Genomic DNA, 21,300 nt, shown 5'->3' on the forward strand with positions numbered 1-21,300 from the left:
AGTCAAATGCCCGTCCACTACCCATCTTTTTTAAAAAAATGATTTTTATTTCAAGATAGTGACGGGGTTGGGATGGTGGATAAAAAGGAAAAAAAAGGGAGAAAAAGAAAAAAACACACACACATTTGCTGATAATAAAAAGGCATTTGTCTTGGTAAAAAAATGTAGAAGAAAAAAAGAGAAGAGAAAATAAAAATAAAATATTCCCATATTGACTTGAAAGAGATATTATTGTAATGACAAGAAACCTGCACAAGGTTTTGTACTGTATAACTTTTGAATTTGTAAATTACCTTGAATGCCAACTTGGGGGGAAATGCAAGATTATCAACATTGCCAAAAGTGGCAGGAAAGGTGGCCACAGCTGGACGTGAACCAGAGCTGGGCTATGGCTTAGGGCAGCAGTTCTCAACCTGTGGGTCCCCAGGTGTTTTGGCCTACAACTCCCAGAAATCCCAGCCATTTTCCCAGCTGTTAGGATTTCTGGGAGTTGAAGGCCAAAACATCTAGGAACCCACAGGTTGAGAACCACTGGCTTAGGGGCAGAGTGTCTGCTTCATAAGGAAGAAGTGCAAATGAGGGGCTCAAGCAGGAAACCATAATTAATATGAACCATAGCTTTACTGTGACGTGGGAACATACCCCATGGCCAGAGCTTCATAAAGTTACTGTTTGGACTACAACTCTCAAAATCTACATCCTAATTGGCTGGTGAATTCTGGAAACTATAACTAAGGAAAGTAACTTAGTTTTGCCAATAACTCACCCAATTGGATGGTGCAAACTTGGTTCTCCTCATTCAGAATGTGCCTTCCGTGGCACTCAAACGTCTTCCCATGGAGCACTTGTGCATGGTTCAGTGTCACCACAGCAAAGTCTACTCCATCAGTCGTACTAAGAGTCCAGTTCTGGTTCTCTGGGTCTGTCCACTCTACAGTGGAATGAGGGTAGCCCCCAGTCCAGCTGCAGAACAGCTGCACCCCTACATAGTCTTCTGTGAGGGTCTGTGCCCAGCATTGGGGTAATGATGGAGGGGGATCTGAAGGTAGAAGCATACATTATTAGCTGGAAGATGAGGGGGAGCCCTGCAACTTTCAGAGCCCCCTGTAATATCTATCAACAATCAATAAAATTAAACACATATGTGCACAGCTTGATTAGAATGTAGAAACTTAAAAGCAATTTATAACACTTGTAGTTCCAGACCTCAAAGTAGTTATTTACTGTTTTAGTTATGTTTTTTAAGTGGATACTTAGTAGTTGTTTTTTATTTTGCAAACAAAATCCTGAATATTAAGAAGTCCACAGTACAAAACATGCTGTCCTGCCCTCTAGTTCGGGGTCACCTCAAACCCCACAACAGAGCATGAGGCAGCAACAGGAGAAGCCACAAAAGCCAGCACTTGAACCATGCGGTTGTCCTCCTCCCTCATTGAGAAGGCCATGCCTTGAATCTCGTCACTTTTTAAAGTTCCCATTACAGTGCATTAATTATAACATCTAGCAAACCGAGTCCCAGCATCATATGGATTTGAAACAATAGGGTTTTTTTTGGGGGGGGGGGCTTCTAAGGTAAGCCTTCCTTCAGAAAAATCAATTCTGCGCTTTGCTCCTCCAGCAACCCCACCTATTACCAGCCACCCTCTCCAACAACTCCAACCCTTTTTCCCTTGCTGCCTCCATGCTTATTCACCTGATGAGAGCTATAGTTCAAAATATCCAGAGGGTATCAGGTTAGCAGGGGAAGGCTGACTGACAAGCAGTATCAAGCAAAAGACTGCACAGAACTCTTCTATACTGTCATATAAAATCTAGATTATCTGCTTTGAACTGGATTATATGGCAGTATAGGCACATATAATCCAGTTCAAAGAGGATAATGTGGATTATCTGCTTTGATAATCTGGATTATATGGCAGTGTTGAAGGGACCACAGACTCAAGAAAAAGAGGTTGCCCTGACTTTCTGATTTGAGTGGCCAAATGGCAATTTTTATTTACCAATCAAAGCCCTGCCGGCACTCAGGAACCATTCAGTTTTACCTATACATGAATCAAAGCAATGAGGAAGGGAGAAAAAGATGCAAACGGAAGTGCACAGGCACTTCTCCTAGCTTCACTTTTATCAGAAAAAATGAGAAGCTGGACAAATTGGGAGGGAAAAAATGTTCATGACTCATCAGCGAAGGCGATAATGCTGGGTAAAGTGGAAGGCAATAGGAAAAGAGGCTGACTACATTACAGACAGATTGATTCAATCAAGGAAGCCACATCCGCCCTGAGCCCGCAAGACCAGAGTGTTGCGATTGAAGCTCTTTAAGGTCGCTCATTCAAAGGGTTGCCATAAGCCACAGACGACGTGACAGCAAATAACAACAAATGATCTACACTGCTGCTGGGTTCTTGGGGGAGAAAAACAAGGACCAGGCTTTAATGATTTTTTTCTCAGTGCAATTACAGTCTGGGAACTTGAAAATTCTTCAGTGTTTTAAATCTGCCTTTCGATTTATTTAGCCATTGGGTTTAATCGAATTATCTTGCTTTTACCCAAAGGAACTCAGAGCAGCACACAGTTCTTCTCTATATTCTATCCTTACAAAAAACCCTGTGAGGTAGACACACCTGAGAGAGCTACAATCTAATAAGTGGTCCGGCTGAGTGAGGACTGGACTCTCTTTGGTTTAAATCTATCACTGTAAGCAAATCAGAAGTTGGTGGGCTATCATCCCTAACCAGAGCCAGAGCCAAAAAATAAATTTGTGGGCAGGGTTGAAACTTTTTAGCCAATCATGAAGAGTAGTTCCATAACACAAAATAATTCAAATAGTATGGTTCATTCTATATTTTTATCTAGACTTAATGAAATCAATTTTCTATTTCAGTTACAAAGTTTCAAGTCTTAAAATAACCGACAATAACTGAGAATGGCTGTTAACGGGGAATTTATAGTGACAAAAGAATACCACAACGTCTGTTGGAAACACTTGAATACTGTGTCAATACACTGTGATAGAAATCAGGCTCCATTGATAAACTTCAGTGGACACTCAAGAGTGCAAATCCAGTTAGTCTTTCTTGTCAGTATATATGGTATGAAAATTGCTTATAGTTTAAACTGTGTGATTTCAGAAACGCATGGGTTAAAACATAGAGATGTGTAGTATTGGTAGAGTGTCACTTTTGGAGTTTCCTGTGTTTCACTGGATGAAAAAGCTCTGATAAGAGAGGAATGTGTTTCTTGCTGTGTGCCGAGATGTGATCGGACATGATTGAAGATTGTTTTGTATATTTTGTAAATAAATAAAAGATAAAGTGCCACTTTCGGTGAAAGCTGAATTAAGGAGTCCGGTGTCTTTACCAGTTCGTGCCTTCAAGTAGCAACTTGGAAGGTCAAAGCGGCTGAGATAAGGAAGGTGTTTTATCTCAATTTTTCAACATTTCTTGCCTCTTATGTATGTTTTCAAACATTTAAGAGTTGAAAACAACCTATATATAGGTTGTTGTAGATTTTTTGGACTATATGGCCATGTTCTAGAAGCATTCTCTCCTGATGTTTCGTCTGCATCTATGGAAGGCATCCTCAGAGGTTGTGAGGTCTGTTGGAAAGTAGAAAAATTGGGTTTATATATCTGTGGAAAGTCCAGGGTGGGAGAAAGAACTCTTGTCTGTTGGAGCTAGGTGTGAATGTTTCAATTGGCCACCTTGATTAGCATTTGCTGGCCTGACAGTTTTTAGGTGTGGCTTGATCCAGCCTGGGGGAATTCCTTGTTGAGAGTTGATTAGCTGTTCTTGATTGTTTCTTGTCTGGAGTTCCCCTCTGAGTTTTGTTTTTTATTTACTGTTATAATTTTAGAGTTTTTAAATACTGGTAGCCAGATTTTGTTCATTTTCATTGTTTCTTCCTTTCTGTTGAAATTGTCCACATGCTTGTGGATTTCAGTGGCTTCTCTGTGCAGCCTGACATGGTAGTTGTTAGAGTAGTCCAGCATTTCTGTGTTCTCCAATAATATCCTGTGTCCAGGTTGGTTCATCAGGTGCTCTGCTATGGCTAACTTCTCTGGTTGAATTACTCTGCAGTGCCTTTCATGTTCCTTGATTCGTGTTTGGGCATCGCTGCATTTGGTGGTCCCTCTGTAGACTCATCCACAGCTGCATGGTATGCGGTAGACTCCTGCATAGGTGAGAGGATCCCTTTTGTCCTTTGCTGAATGTAGCATTTGTTGGATTTTTAGTGGCTCTGTAGATAGTTTGCAGGTTGTGTTTCCTCATCAGTTTCCCTATGTGGTCAGTGGTTCCCTTGATCTATGGGAAGAACACTTTTCCTCTGGATGGATCTTTGTCTTTACTCTTGTGGCTTGTTCTTGGTCTTGCAGCTCTTCTGACCTATATATAGGCATTACAATGAGAACCCTATTATCTGGAAAAGTGGGGCGAGCAAGGAGGGAAAGGCCTAATTCCCCCTTAGAAACCTGCCTTCTACCTCATGATGAAGCAAAAAGCACAGCAGGGGGCAGAGCAGCCTTAAATAGCCTGCCGCTCTGCCCCTGTCAACCATCCCCACCAAGTCTGATATCCTTCGGGATGACCTTCAAATCTTTCCCCCTACTCCCCCCCCCCCCCCCCCGAGCGCCTTAGGCTTTGCCTGCCAGTTATGGGTGGACCAACTTGGTTGCTTCCACTATATCAGCTATTGCTGCAAGGAATGACAGTGTGAATAAATTGTCAACATTTGCTTGAGATAATGCTTGCAGTTCTGGAGGGACCTGTTTAATTGTTGCTTCTCATAGACTTAACATGGGGATTTAGTCAACCACTTAAAATTCTTGAGTAAACCAGTTTTAACCTGAAAGATGTGGGGAAGGAGGGGTTGAACCCCTATCCCCCCCTTGGCTATAGCCCTGTCCCTAACCAACAGGCATGTGGGCTAATGGGTGTTGTAGTCCAACACTACATGGAAGGCAAGAAGAAATCCAATATGATCTTCCAAGCTTCAAGGCTGAACATCTCTAAAGGTTGCATAACATCCCAACTTTAGACATGGCTTCAAATTGGTTGATTTGGACTTGATCACAATCGGGCCTTTTTCCTCATTTTTATTGCAATGTTTCTGTATCTCTTTTCCTGCTTTTAAACCCCGGAACTGAAGTATTGTCATGAAGGGAGGTATAGAGAACCTGAAATCTCTGCCTTTCAAATTAAAGTCAAACTCAAGAAAATTGAACCGATCGGTATTTGGCTGGGAACTGGTTACATGACTGTTCTTTCTATTTCGAATGCTCAGGTGGCGAGTGCCGTTGCTTAGGCACCCAAAATAATAACACTCTTCTACCAAAGTTTTGGGGGGAGGTTTAAGGATACAAAAACTTCAAGGCAAAAAGACAATTGTTGGTTGGGGAGCTCGAAAGACTAGGCCTACTCAGTGGACACAGCATGCTGACCAACTCTCAGGGGATTTTGGCTTTTGCGTGCCTGGAAGTCTTTTCTGACTTATGGCAACCGTGAGGCAAATCTATCATGGAGCTTTCGTGGCACGATTTGTTCAGAAGGGGGCTGAGAGAGGATGTGTTACCTAAGCTCCCCTGCTGGGTTTCCAGAGTTGAGATGGTATTCAAAGATGTTGGTAATTACATTCAAAGTCTTGAATACTTTGGGACCTCAGTACTTGGAGCAGTGCCTCTTCCTATATATGTCCACCTATGGCCTGAAATCTGTTCAGTGGGAGGGACCTTTTTGTGTCCCAACTAATGTCCAGCAACGCCTCTATGCTATACCTACTGTCTTAATGGCATACTTAGAACAATAGAATCCTGGGGTTAGAAGAGACCACATGGGCCATCCAGTCCAACCCCTTTCTTCCATGCAGGAGAAGCACAATCAAAGTACCCCTGAGATGGCCATCCAGCCTCTGTTTAGGAAGGAGCTTCTGACAGACTCCAAGGCAGAGGGTTCTATTGTTGAACCACTCTTCTTACAATCAGGAAGGTCTTCCTCATGTTCAGTGGAATCTCGTTTCCTGTCATTTGAACCTATTGCTCCATTGAGTCTTAGGCCAGATGTATACTGCCATACAAAATCCAGATTATCTGCTTTGAACTGGATTATATGGCAGCATAGACTCATATAATCCAGTTCAAAGCAGATAATTTCAATCTTCTTTGATAATCTGGATTATATGGCAGTGTAAATCCAGCTATATACTCCAAGATTTATCAGCTGAAACCCAATGCAAAAAAATTATAATCTCAAAACTTTGTACTCAAGGAATTTGGGGCCCAGGTATTTGCTTTCAGTAGGACAGAAAAGAACTCACTACCCTTCCATGCACAAGCCCACTCTTGGCTACCTCTCATTCCCATTTGTAATTTGCTTCAACAGGATCATTTGGGGTCAGAGTAATTTTCTTTTTACTTTTAAATGTCAGAAATCCTTGTTAATGTTCTGCAAACAACCTAAAGATCTATCAGATCCAGATCCCACTTCTATTGACTGGGGATCTAGATAAATGATTCTCAATCTATAGTCCAACAGGTGTTTTGGACTTCAGATCCCATAATTCCTAACAGCTAGTAAACTGGCTGGGATTCTGGGAGCTGCAGCCCAAAACACTTGGAGGACCAAAGGTTGACTAGATTGTTTGCAACAGATCTGTCTCTCGGCTTTTTAATTACCCCAACAGCAAAATGACTTCCCTCCTCCCTCTGCTTCTCTTAATCAAAAACAGCTTTCAGGCAGGAAATCAATACATTTTTCCTAGTACTGAAAACATATTCACTGCTTAGTGACTAACATTTTCAGAAAAAAAAGCTCACAGAGCATCTCCAAGGCCAGAACAGACTAAGGAATTAGAGCAGGAGCAGGCAGCCATCAGAGGCTGGGGGTTGCTTTAGCCTGCTGCTGCTGGACCTTCTCTCATTTCACCCCTCTTGGGCTTGATTTTTATTTTTTACTGAGAACTCTGTCCCACTCCAAGAGGAATACTGTGGACTTCATTTTGAACTCTTTACATAAGGACTCTTCAATCTCCAGATGCTTGTGCCTCCAACTCCCAGTGGCCCTGTCCAGCTTGTTCAATGATCAGGACTTCTGGGAGCTGAAGTCCAAAACACCAGGACAACTGCAGGTTGAAGAGGCCTGCTTTAGAAGAAGGACAGGATATAATAATAACAAAGAATAATGAATTAGCATTGCTCAGGATACGTACAATAGACCAAGAGTTCCCGGGTCCCAGTCTGATGGCGGGAACTGATCCAGTTGATGACCAAACATGAGTAATTCCCTTGGTATCTGGGTGAAATGTTATGGAGGATAAAAGAGCTCCGGGTGCCATTGACCTCTGTGAACACCTCCCGTGGGGAACTGAAATCCCATTCAGTTGTGGGCATAGGCCAGGAGTCGCTGGTGCACGTGAAGTTGAGGACATCATTTCTCTTTGCATACAGTGTGCCATTTGGCAATGCCACAGTGGGGGAGATGCTGATATTCACTTCATTAGGTCCATCTGGAAGGGAGACAGAAGTGGCCCTGTTTACTTAGATGTGGCCTTCTAGTTCCATCCAGGGCCCCAAAGCAGATCATAAATTCCAAAACAAGAAACAAGGGGTACCCCACAACTTTAAGGTTACACCATTTTGGAGCTGTTTGGAGAGAGTGGGAGTAGCTCTCTGCTCAGGACAGGCTTGCTGCATAACTACCAGCCTACCACACCTTCAAAGCAAATAGAAAACTAGACTGGGAACAGAGCCAGAAAGTCAGTGTTGGGAACAAGCGAGGTCATCCGATCAGTAAGAAAACATTTGAGCTCCTATGGACATGGGGAGTTAGTAGTCAGGGGGACTTCACTAGGGAAAAACAACAAGGAGTAACAATCAGTGTGTGTTTTCCCCATGCACACAGCTTCAATTCTTGGTGGCTTCAAGTTAAAACCCCAGAGAGTAGTGTTCTATGTAAGTTTCTCTGCCTGAGAGTCTTGGGCAGCTGCTCTTCATGTGAGACTTGCTTTGACTGGCTTATACGACTCTTGTTTGTTATTGGAAATCAGTGGCTCTAAATTGGCAAAATAGAATTGGATGCAAAATAGTAACTGAGAGAGTAATTGTAGGCTGTGCTGTGACAGAGGAGAGTGCATTCATTTCTCCTCATGGGACATACATTAGGACAACCTGTACATACATGTGTACTTCTGGCCAAAATATATTTCGATATGCCACCCTGCTGTATCTGGTCGGAAAGCTAACTGCTTCTAAGGCATCTTTGGGCTACAGAATGAAACAAGGTAGCTGCCAACTTACCGGTTACGAGCAGCTCGACCCTGTGCAGGCTGCTTATCCCGTTCAGAGTTGTCATGCAGGTGTAGTTGCCTTCATCTTCCCAGCGCAATCCTGAGATGTGCAAGGAGGTGTTTCCCAGTAAAGAGAAGCGATTGTCGGAAGGGAGATCACCCTCTGAGGACAAGAGGATGGGGATGGTGCCCGGTTCTCCCTCAAACCAGGCCACTTGGACCGCTTGCCACGATGGGTTCTGGCACTTCAGGGTCACCTCCCCTCCACGTTCCCCCACCACCCAAACGTCATCTCCTGCAGGAGGGAAAGCGGGGAGTCAACACCCACACAGACTGTCTCAAAGGTTTGCAACACAAAGACATTGGGATGCTCCAGGTTGGAACAATGTCAATCTTGGAAAAGTCACTCTTTGGGCAACAGCACCCAGAGTCTGGTAGGATGGGAACTGCAGTCTTCCTAAGCATGGTGCATCATTGCTTACTGGGGAACAGCAAGCATACCAGACCACAAGTTGAATAGAAAGAGACCCCATAAATACCTACAGCAATGGTTCTCGGCCTGTGGGTCCCCAGGTGTTTTGGCCTACAACTCCAAGAAATCTCAGCCAGCTGTGAGGATTTCTGGGAATTGAAGGTCAAAACATCTGGGGACCCACAAGTTGAGAACCACTGCTCTACAGTCACACTCCAAGTCTTGTCTGCCACCATATTGCTCTCCCTAATACCCACCTGAGTGGAAAGTACTGACAGGATGCTAGCCAACACAGGATCATACAGAAACAAGAGGAATCTTTCATAGAGTGCCCAAATCTACAAGACTTCTCATAATGGACACCTAAGGCACACAAAGCATATTAGCTATCCAGCAAAAAAACAAAAACAACAACAACAACAACAAATTCCAAAATCCATAAAACGGTGCTACCTTTATTTAGTCAATGAAAAAGTACAGAAGCTGAAGCCTTGATACGGCTTCAGCTTCTACTGTGAACGCAATACCAAATCTGGCACTGATAGCCAAGATGTGCAATACCACAGTACCTGCTCAAAACAATGGATTTGCAGCAGGATTTTCTCAAACAGCCCAATGACGTGGATAAAACCCAATTGGGCAAGGAAGTCTGAGACCCAGGAACAATCTACTCTTGGAGTGCCATGTTTGTGAGTTTGACCTTTGACGATTTGATTAAAATGTTTTTTTAACAATCTCCAGATCCTCTTAATGCCATTCTGTGGTCAACAGCCAGAGGAAGAACCCTGAATTCCTCGAGATGTATTCTCTCAAGTTAAAAAGGAGCAATTTCAACACCCAGTTTTCACTTGTACAAGGGTCCTGCACCTCTAACTCCAGCAAATGTGGAGGGCTGACTGTGCTACCATTCTATATAGGAGAAATAGGACAGTATCTACAAAAGAGAATAAACAGACACGAATCAGATGTTAGAAATAGCAATAATCTCAAACCAGTCTGAGTAATTTTTCGGTCTCCCAGGATAATCAGTCTCTGACCTAAGACTAAGTGTTGTGGAACAAAGAAAAATGCAATGGAAGGCTAGACAGGAAAATAGGCTAATTTGGGATGCATTAACAAATTACATTTGATTAGGAGCAGTTTGAACAGAGTTAATGACTTATTAGCAGACTGCAAATACTAATGGGCTCTTTCCTACTATATTTGTGAATATAGCAAAAACATATTTTTCAAAAAAGAAAAAAAAGACTGTCTTCAGCAGAACTAACTTGCCTGAAATGTTCCTTTCCCATTTTGGGATGTTACCAACCAGCTGCATGTGTTAGCATGCAGGAGCCACAGGTGTTCGTGGTAAACTAATTCTTTCAGACTTTTATGAGTGGTGAGAGATCTGTCATTCCCGACATCCCATTTCATGATTGCCCTACACTTTGCAAGTGTGCATTGCACGCCTAACTATTTTCCCCATCAATGTCCCCAAGGAAGTGGGCTCTAATTCATGCAAGATCATACTAAAAAAAAGAACTAGGTAGCCACAAGATTTCCCTTTCCTGCTTTTCAATTTCCTCTCCCTTCCCTGTCAAATGGAAACTAGGAAACCTAACAAAAAACCCCTGAAAACCTCATGGAGCTGGACAATAGAGTATTGCAGACCAAGCGTGATCCCTGGGGAAGGCAATGGCAAACCACTCCAGTATCCTTGCCAAGAAAACTAAATGGACCAGTACAACCAGAGATATGTCGATATGCCATTGGAAGATGGGACTCCCAGGTCGGAAGATGGCCAAAATGCTACTGGGGAGGAGCAGAGGATAAGTTCAACTAGCCCCAGATGTGATGACGCAGCTAGCTCAAAGCCGAAAGGAAGGCTAGCGGCCGACGGTACTGGAGGTGAACGACGAATCCGATGCTCTAAAGATCAACACACCATAGGAACCTGGAATGTAAGATCTATGAGCCAGGGCAAATTGGATGTTGTTATTGGTGAGATGTCAAGACTAAAGATAGACATTCTGGGGGTCAGCGAACTGAAATGGACTGGAATGGGCCACTTCACATCAGATGACCACCAGATCTACTACTGCGGACAAGAGGAACATCGAAGAAATGGAGTAGCCTTCATAATTAATAAGAAATTCGCTAAAGCGGTGCTTGGATACAACCCAAAAAATGACAGAATGATCTCAATTCGAGTGCAAGGAAAGCCTTTCAACATCACAGTGATCCAAATATACGCCCCAACCACAGCTGCTGAAGAAGCAGAAGTAGATCAGTTCTATGAGGATCTGCAGGACCTACTGGATAATACACCAAAAAGAGACATTATTTTCATTACAGGAGACTGGAATGCCAAGGTGGGAAGTCAAATGACAACTGGGATCACAGGCAAGCATGGTCTGGGAGAACAAAATGAAGCGGGACGCAGGCTGATAGAATTTTGCCAGGAAAACTCACTGTGTATAACAAACACTCTCTTCCAACAACCTAAAAGACGGCTTTATACATGGACTTCACCAGATGGTCAGCACCGAAATCAGATTGACTACATCCTTTGCAGCCAAAGGTGGCGGACATCCATCCAGTCTGTGAAAACAAGACCTGGGGCTGACTGTAGCTCAGATCACGAACTTCTTATTGCTCAATTTAAAATAAAACTAAAGAGATCAGAGAAAATACACAGACCAGTTAGATATGATCTCACTAACATTCCTAGCGAATATACAGTGGAAGTGAAGAACAGATTTGAAGGACTAGATTTAGTAAACAGAGTCCCAGAAGAACTATGGACAGAAGTCCGCAACATTGTTCAGGAGACGGCAACAAAGTACGTTCCAAAGAAAAAGAAAACCAAGAAGGCAAAATGGTTGTCTGCTGAGACACTGGAAGTAGCCCAAGAAAGGAGGAAAGCAAAAGGAAACAGTGATAGTAAGGGGAGATATGCCCAGTTAAATGCGCAATTCCAGAGGTTAGCTAGAAGAGATAAGGAACTATTTTTAAATAAGCAATGCATAGAAGTGGAAGAAGACAACAGAATAGGAAGGACAAGAGACCTCTTCCAGAAAATTAGAAACATTGGAGGTAAATTTCAGGCAAAAATTGGTATGATAAGAAACAAAGATGGCAGGGACCTAACAGAAGCTGAAGAGATCAAGAGAAGGTGGCGAGACTATACAGAAGATCTGTATAGGAAGGATAATAATATTGAGGATAGTTATGATGGTGTGGTGAATGAATTAGAACCAGACATCCTGAGGAGTGAGGTTGAATGGGCCTTAAGAAGCATTGCTAACAACAAGGCAGCAGGAGACGACGGGATCCCAGCTGAACTGTTTAAAATCTTAAAAGATGATGCTGTCAAGGTGATGCATGCCATTTGCCAGCAAATATGGAAAACACAAGAATGGCCATCAGACTGGAAAAAATCAACTTATATCCCCATACCAAAAAAGGGAAATGCGAAAGACTGCTCCAACTTCCGTACAGTGGCCCTTATTTCTCATGCCAGTAAGGTAATGCTCAAGATCCTGCAAGGAAGACTCCAGCAATACATGGAGCGAGAGTTGCCAGATGTTCAAGCTGGGTTTAGAAAAGGCAGAGGAACGAGAGACCAGATTGCCAATATCCGCTGGATAATGGAGAAAGGCAGGGAGTTTCAGAAAAACATCTACTTCTGCTTCATTGACTATTCTAAAGCCTTTGACTGTGTGGATCATAATAAATTGTGGCAAGTTCTTGGTGGTATGGGGATACCAAGTCACCTTGTCTCTCTCCTGAGGAATCTGTACAAGGACCAAGTAGCAACAGTCAGAACTGACCACGGAACAACAGACTGGTTCAAGATTGGGAAAGGCGTACGGCAAGGCTGCATCCTCTCACCCAACCTTTTTAACTTGTATGCAGAACACATCATGCGATGTGCGGGGCTGGATGAATGCAAAGCTGGGGTGAAAATTGCTGGAAGAAACATTAACAACCTCAGATATGCAGATGACACCACCCTGATGGCCGAAAGCGAGGAGGAGCTGAGGAGCCTTCTAATCAAGGTGAAAGAAGAAAGCGCAAAAGCCGGGTTGCAGCTAAACGTCAAAAAAACCAAGATTATGGCAACAAGAATGATTGACAACTGGAAAATAGAGGGAGAAACCGTGGAGGCTGTGACAGACTTTGTATTTCTAGGTGCAAAGATTACTGCAGATGCAGACTGTGGCCAGGAAATCAGAAGACGCTTACTTCTTGGGAGGAGAGCAATGTCCAGTCTCAATAAAATAGTGAAGAGTAGAGACATCAGACTGGCAACAAAGATCCGCCTAGTCAAAGCCATGGTATTCCCTGTAGTAACCTACGGATGCGAGAGCTGGACCTTAGGGAAGGCTGAGCGAAGGAAGATCGATGCTTTTGAGCTGTGGTGTTGGAGGAAAGTGCTGAGAGTGCCTTGGACTGCGAGAAGATCCAACCAGTCCATCCTCCAGGAAATAAAGCCTGACTGCTCACTGGAGGGAAAGATACTAGAGACAAAGTTGAAGTACTTTGGCCACATCATGAGGAGACAGGAAAGCCTAGAGAAGACAATTATGCTGGGGAAAGTGGAAGGCAAAAGGAAGAGGGGCCGACCAAGGGCAAGATGGATGGATGGCATCCTTGAAGTGACTGGACTGACCTTGAGGGAGCTGGGGGTGGTAACGGCCGACAGGGAGCTCTGGCGTAGGCTGGTCCATGAGGTCACGAAGAGTCGGAGACGACTGAACGAATGAACAACAACAACAAAGAGGATGACTTGGCTCTTTGAGTAGTACCCTAAACAGGATAAAATAATGCAAGGAGGCATTGCTTTTGCAACTGTTATTAAGCATTGATATGCTCCTCTTCAGAGAACGCAGGGTATGGCTAATGGCTATTAAGTGCCAATATGCTTCCTAGGCTAAGGCTCAGCTCTGCTTAGAAACCTTGCCTTTATTTATTTATGAGGCTTGGGCTGCAATCTTACGTACACTTGCTTGGGAGTAAACCTACCGAACTCAATAAAATTGCTGATGTCGTGTGTCATCAAGTTGGTTTCAACTTGCAATAACTGTATGCATGAGAGACCTCCAAAAGACAACCGAACTCTTTTGAGTAAACTGTCTGCAAACTGGGTTGCTATGGGTTTTTCAGGCTGTCTGGCCATGTTCCAGAAGCATTCTCTCCTGACATTTCACCCACATCTATGTCAGGCATCCTCAGAGGTTATGAGGTCTGTTGGAAACTAGGCAAGTTATATAAAATGCTCTGCTTGTTTGGCCACAAGACACCTACTAACCCAAGGAGTGACCATCATTCAAAAAATATTGATTTTATCATTTGGGAGTTGTAGTTGCTGGGATTTATAGTTAACCTACAATCAAAGAGCATTCTGAACTCCACCAATGATGGAATTGAACCAAACTTAGTACACAGGACTCCCATGACTGATAGAAAACACTAGAAGGGTTTGGTGGGCATTGACCTTGAATTTTGGAGTTGTAATTCACCTACATCCAAAGAGCACTATGGACTCAAATAATGAAGGATCTATACCAAACTTGGCACGAATACTCCATATGCCCAAATATGCACACAGATGAAGTTTGGGGGAAATAGACCTTGACATTTGGGAGTTGTAGTTACTGGGATTTATAGTTCACCTACAATCAAAGAGCATTCTGAACCCCGCCAATGTTAGAATTGGGCCAAACTTCCCACACAGAACCCCCATGACCAACAGAAAATACTGTGTTTTCTGGTGGTCTTTGGTGACCCTTCTGACACCCCCTTGTGACCCCCAGTGGTCCCGACCCCCAGGTTGAGAAATGCTGCCTTAAGGCCATCCAGTCCAACTCCCTTCATTTCTGACAAAGAGCCATCCAGCCATAGATATAGATTGTTATATATGATTCTCTCTCTCTCTCTCTCTCTCTCTCACACACACACACACACACACATGTATATTACAGATATAGTATCATAGATTTGAAAGGGACCCCTAAAGAAGGGCAATTATATGTTGCATGTTCCAGAGTAGGCAAACCAGACAATCTCTACATCAACACTAACAAAGAAACTCTTTGTCTGTTTGAGGCAAATGTGACTTGCAATTGGCCAGCTTGATTAGCACTGAATAGCCTTGCAGCTTCAAAGCCTGGCTGCTTCCTGCTTGGGGGAATCCTTTGTTGTGAGGTATTAGCTGGCCCTGATTGATTCCCTGACTTTTCATGGAATACTCAAAGCACAATTTCACAAAGATCCCTTCCCAAACTAAAATAGGGAAGATCTGAATCCCTGCAGTACAAATAAGCATTCTTCCCATTGCTGTAATCTGCTCAGTGAATATTCAACAGAATTTGAATTGTAATCTTCTTGGATTACAACTCTCCAAATCTCTCAGTCCAAAAAAGGAATTTTTCTAACTGGTGGCAGCTCAGAAAAGCACTCTGAGGGAAGGAATAAACAGGCCCACATCTCAGTTTGGGGAGGACATAAAAGCCGTAAAACAAGTCTTGGTACAATAAGCATCTCAAAAGAGAGCTGTGAAACAAAAGATCTCATTTTTATTCAGGCAGTGAAACATTTTGAAACCCCCTCCTCGGGTGTAAGCAGCATCTCTATTTTACCAGTCCACACAAAAGAAGAAACCAACGTCACATCATAATCTTTGCCTTGAATTTTTTTAGAAGTAAATATCATCTGAAATGCCTCGGCCCAACACACATAATGCCATTATGACTAACAGTGACAGTGAAGAGCAGAGGTGGCAACTGAGGGCCGTCAGTCATTTCTGAATAGCACATTTCATGAGCCTTCACTAAGGGCTAGAAATGATGGGGGCTGCAATACCAAAATATTTGGAAGGCCAGAGTTACCAGAAAGGCATCCAGCTGTCAAAAACAGGATGCTGGATTAGGGGTTTAACTGATTTAGCAGAGTTCCTCTTAATGTTCTTAGCTATGATAGATATACTTATTTATGGAATTCAGTATCTCAGCCTATTCCCAGTAATGGTGCCCAAGGCAGTCTAGAACATTAAAAATGATATAAAAATATCAGTAATAAAACAAAACCAAGTTAGTCTGGAACTATCAATATGCAAAGGGATCTTGGAGCATCTTTAAGACTAACTGAGGCCAGATCTATACTGCCATGTAATCGTGTTATTGAATCCAGATGATCAGCTTTGAACTGGATTATAGGCGTCTACACTGCCATAGAGGCCTATTCAAAGCAGATAATTTGATTTCAGAAACTGGATTATATGGCAGTATAGATGGGGCCTGAGAGAAAGAAATGGTAGTACAAGCTCTCCAAGCATCTGAGGAAGTATACTTAGGCCCCTTCTACACTCACATAAAATCCAGATTATCTGCTTTGAACTTATTTATTTATTTATTTATTTATTTAGAGGTTTTCTATACCGGCCTTCTCAACCTCGACGAGGGACTCAGGTCGGTTTACAGTGCATATCAAATACAATCATATAAAAACAGCAAATACAAATCATTACATATTAAAATAGTACAACTCAGTACAATAAAAACATCATCATTATATCATTACAGTTTCCTACACCAAATCGTCAATCCAGTCATGGTCATAATCATATTCATAGTCACAGTTCATCATAATTCATCACAGGGAAGGTTCTAGGTTCAATCCTCGAATGTCGCATTCCAGAGCCATGTTTTTAGCGATTTCCTGAACGTCAGGAGGGAGGGGGTAGATCTAACCTCTAGTGGGAGGGAGTTCCAAAGCCGGGGAGCCACCACCGAGAAGGCCCTGTCTCTCGTCCCCACCAGCCGTGATTGTGAGGGTGGTAGGACTGAGAGCAGCCCCCCCCCCCCCGGAAGATCTTAGTAGCCTTGATGGTTCATAGGGGAGAATCCGTTCGGACAGGTAAACTGGTTTATATGACAGTGTAGACACATACAATCCAGTTCAAAGCAAATGCAGGCAGTTCCCAAATTACAAACAAGATGAGTTCCGTAGCTTTGTTCTTAAATTGAATTTGTATGTAAGTCCAAACAGGTACATTTTAAAGTGTAACTTTAGCCAAATATATATATTTTAGTTTTGAATAGCATAGAGAAGGGTTAACACCCCTGTGGTGTTTCCCTTGTTGCCTCTTCTCCTGTCCAGGAGATTTCACCTCTCTTTCTGTTCCTGTGATCATTGGATTTGAAAAAAAAATGGCTTGTTGTGGAAAAAAGGATTGCTGAGAAAGCTTCAGTGAAGACCCCTTTTCCCCATGATGATAACTTCCAGGCGTGGATTTCCCTTCCTTCCGAGGGGTAGATTTCTCTCACTTCCTTGAGATTTCTCTCAACTACAACTCCCCTCGTACTTAACTAGGAGTCCTTTGTAAATCACATATTTCTGATGGTCTTAGGAACCACATTGGCCCAGTGCCAAGTTTGGTCCAGATCCATCATTGTTTGGGTCCACAGTGCTGTCTGAATGTAGGTGAACTACAACTCCAAAACTCAAGATCAATGCCCACCCAACCCTTCCAGTATTTTCGGTTGGAATGGGAGTTCTGTGTGCCAAATTTGGCTCAATTCCATCATTGGTGGAGTTCAGAATGCTCTTTGATTGTAGGTGAACTATAAATCCCAACAACTACAACTCCCAAATGTCTTTTTTTAAATAATTTTTATTGTTTTATAGTGTAACAAATGAACAAAAGGGAAAAAATAAACAAAGAAAACATATGCAAATTTTTTTACAAAAGAGTCAATATTCAGTGCTCATTAAATATATGTACAATCAGATTTGGTTGTACAATTATTTATACCTTAACATTACATAACCCTCTATCCCCCACCCGTGAACCCCACCCCCTGACCTCCAAAACCCCTCAAAACAGGATCGCATTACTAAACAACTACCCAAATATCTTCTTTCACTGAATCCCCTTTATGGCAATCTTCAAGTTTACCTTTGTCTTCTTTTCCAAATACCCAAGTGCCAGCCTCCATTTGTTTGCAAATTCTTCATTATTTCCTCCTCTGCTGCTATTTGTCAGCTTGGCCATTTGGATATAGTCTGCTAACTTATCTCTCCAATCTTTAATAGATAACTCTTTTTCCTCTTTCCAAGTTTTGGCTATTATTAGTCTTGCCGCAACAAAGCAATATTGACAAATTTCTTCATCTCCTGCACTGATATGCATTCTAAATAATCCTAAATGGCACATTTCCGGGTTTTTCTTAACTTTTTTGTTAATCATATTGTTTGTTTCCTTCACCGCTTTTTCCCAAAATTCTTTAACTATATTACACATCCACCATACATGGAAAAATGAACCCTTTGCCTTCTTACGTCTCCAGCAAGTTCCTTGTCCTGTTTTCTCTATTTTAGCCAATAATTCTGGAGTTATGTAGGTTCTATAAAACATTTTAAACATATTTTCTCTATTTGAGCTGGCAACTGAAAATTTAAACCCCTTTTCCCACGAATGTTCCCATTCTTCCAAATCAATATTTCGACCTAAATCTTTGGACCACGTAATCATAACAGTTTTTATCTGGTTATGTATTAAATTGTATTCTAAAAAGTAATTATAGAGCCTGGATATTAGGCCTTTGTTGCCCTTCTCAAGGATAAGTTCTAACTCTGACTTTTTAGAGGCAATTCCTACCTTTACGTCCTTCCTAAATCTACCATGCAATTGAAAGAAACAAAACCAATCTTTTTTCCCCAATTCTTCTCTACCTTTAAGTGTCCATTGCCCTTTCTCTTTGACTAAATATTCTTCATAAGTTCTAGATTCAGTATGTGTGGCCGGTCTCTGGGCAGCTTCCAGTGGGCGCAGCCATAAGGGGATTTTTGGCTCTATCCCCTTCTTGTACCTTTTCCACATTGCTAAAAGGCTGGCTCTTATTATATGTCTATTGAATTCTTTATTCACCCTGTCCTTTTCATCCCATAGATAGAATCATAGAATCATAGAATCAAAGAGTTGGAAGAGACCTCATGGGCCATCCAGTCCAACCCCCTGCCAAGAAGCAGGAATATTGCATTCAAATCACCCCTGACAGATAGCCATCCAGCCTCTGTTTAAAAGCTTCCAAAGAAGGAGCCTCCACCACACTCCGGGGCAGAGAGTTCCACTGCTGAACGGCTCTCACAGTCAGGAAGTTCTTCCTCATGTTCAGATGGAATCTCCTCTCTTGTAGTTTGAAGCCATTGTTCCGCGTCCTAGTCTCCAGGGAAGCAGAAAACAAGCTTGCTCCCTCCTCCCTGTGGCTTCCTCTCACATATCCCCTCTCAGCCTTCTCTTCTTCAGGCTAAACATGCCCAGCTCCTTAAGCCGCTCCTCATAGGGCTTGTTCTCCAGACCTTTTATCATTTTAGTCACTCTCCTCTGGACACATTCCAGCTTGTCAATATCTCTCTTGAATTGTGGTGCCCAGAATTGGACACAATATTCCAGGTGTGGTCTAACCAAAGCAGAATAGAGGGGTAGCATGACTTCCCTAGATCTAGACACTATGCTCCTATTGATGCAGGCCAAAATCCCATTGGCTTTTTTTGCCGCCACATCACATTGTTGGCTCATGTTTAACTTCTTGTCCACGAGGACTCCAAGATCTTTTTCACACGTACTGCTCTCGAGCCAGGCATCCCCCATTCTGTATCTTTGCATTTCGTTTTTCCTGCCAAAGTGGAGTATCTTGCATTTGTCACTGTTGAACTTCATTTTGTTAATTTTGGCCCATCTCTCTAATCTGTCAAGATCGTTTTGAATCCTGCTCCTGTCCTCTGGAGTATTGGCTATCCCTCCCAATTTGGTGTCGTCTGCAAACTTGATGATCCTGCCTTCTAACTCTTCATCTAAGTCATTAATAAAGATGTTGAACAGGACCGGGCCCAGGACGGAACCCTGCGGCACTCCGCTCGTCACTTCTTTCCGGGATGAAGAGGAAGCATTGGTGAGCACCCTCTGGGTTCGTCCATTTAACCAATTACAGATCCACCTCACCGTAGTTTTGCCTAGCCCACATTGGACTAGTTTCCTTGCCAGAAGGTCATGGGGGACCTTGTCGAAGGCCTTACTGAAATCCAGGTACGCCACATCCACGGCATTCCCCGCATCTACCCAGCTTGTAGCTCTATCGAAGAACGAGATCAGATTAGTCTGGCATGACTTGTTTTTGATAAATCCATGTTGACTATTAGCAGTGACCGCATTTGTTTCTAAGTGTTTGCAGACCACTTCCTTAACAATCTTTTCCAGAATCTTGCCTGGTATTGACGTGAGGCTGACCGGACGGTAGTTGTTTGGGTCGCCCTTTTTTCCCTTCTTGAAGATTGGGACCACATTGGCCCTCCTCCAATCTGCTGGAACTTCTCCCGTTCTCCAAGAACTCTCAAAGATGGTTGCCAATGGTTCCGAAATGACTTCCGCTAGTTCCTTCAATACTCTTGGTTGTAGTTGATCTGGCCCTGGGGACTTGAACTCATTTAGAGCGGCCAGGTATTCCTGTACGACTTGTTTCTCAATTTGGAGTTGGATGTCCTCAAATCCCTCATCCACTCCGTCTTGCTGAGGTTGAAGATGACTTTCTTTTTGTGAGAAGACCGAGGCAAAGAAGGTATTTAGTAGTTCTGCCTTTTCCCTATCCCCTGTCAGCATTGCCCCATCTTCTCCTCGAAGAGGCCCTATCGCCTCCTTGTTTTTCCTTTTTCTACTGACATAAGAAAAGAATCCCTTTTTATTGTTTTTAATGTCCCTGGCAAGCCTGAGCTCGTTTTGTGCTTTAGCCTTGCGGACCTTTTCCCTAAAGGTGTTGGCTATTTGTTTGAATTCTTCTTTGGTGATTTCTCCCTTTTTCCAGTTCTTGTGCATGTCTCTTTTGTGTCTCAGCACAGTTAGAAGTTCTTTGGACATCCATTCTGGCTTCTTTGCACTTGTCCTATTTTTTCTTTTTGTTGGCACGGTTTGCAACTGCGCCTTGAGTATTTCACTCTTGAGAAACTCCCATCCATCCGTAACTCCCTTGTCTTATAGTATCTGTGTCCACGGAATGCTGCTCAGTGTTTCCTTCATTTTTTGGAAATCAGCTCTCCTAAAGTCCAAAATGCGGGTTTGACTTGTCTTCGTTTCGGCCTTCTTTTGTACCTCAAATTGCAAGAGCACATGGTCACTTGCACTATGGCATGCCATCCATATTTTAGATTATGTCCTTCTAAATTAAGCAGTTCCTTATTTTCCAGTCTGATCCAATCCTTTAGCCAACTAAAGTTGGCTGCTTCATAATAGTATCTGAGGTCTGGCAGAGCCAAGCCCCCTCTGTCTTTCCCATCAATAAGGTTCCTATAAGCAATTCTGGCTTTTTTGCCTTTCCAAATGAAATTGACCAAATCTCTCTTCCATTTTTTGAAAACCTTTACTCTCTTGAAAATCGGTAAGTTTTGAAACAAAAATAACATTTTAGGTAATGCCATCATTTTTATAACCACTACCCTCCCTAACCAGGTAAGTTGAAGTCTTTGCCAATTTACGAGGTCTCTTTTGATCTCCTTCCATGTTTTGTTATAAT

At 42.8% G+C, this 21,300-nt stretch overlaps 1 protein-coding gene across 1 annotated transcript in view; it reads right to left on the bottom strand.

Annotated features, from left to right (window-relative positions):
• The window catches only part of VSIG10 (V-set and immunoglobulin domain containing 10), a 43,726-nt gene that overhangs the window by 10,719 nt on the left and 11,707 nt on the right, over positions 1 to 21,300 (bottom strand). The window contains exons 2-4 of the mRNA XM_060785464.2: positions 8,288 to 8,572; positions 7,201 to 7,497; positions 767 to 1,039 (exon numbers count right to left, since the gene is read on the bottom strand). Coding sequence (XP_060641447.2) covers positions 767 to 1,039; positions 7,201 to 7,497; positions 8,288 to 8,572 — 855 coding nt within the window. The remainder of the gene's footprint in view (positions 1 to 766; positions 1,040 to 7,200; positions 7,498 to 8,287; positions 8,573 to 21,300) is intronic.

The sequence above is a fragment of the Anolis sagrei genome, chromosome X (assembly GCF_037176765.1).
Source record: "Anolis sagrei isolate rAnoSag1 chromosome X, rAnoSag1.mat, whole genome shotgun sequence".
NCBI lineage: Eukaryota > Metazoa > Chordata > Lepidosauria > Squamata > Dactyloidae > Anolis > Anolis sagrei.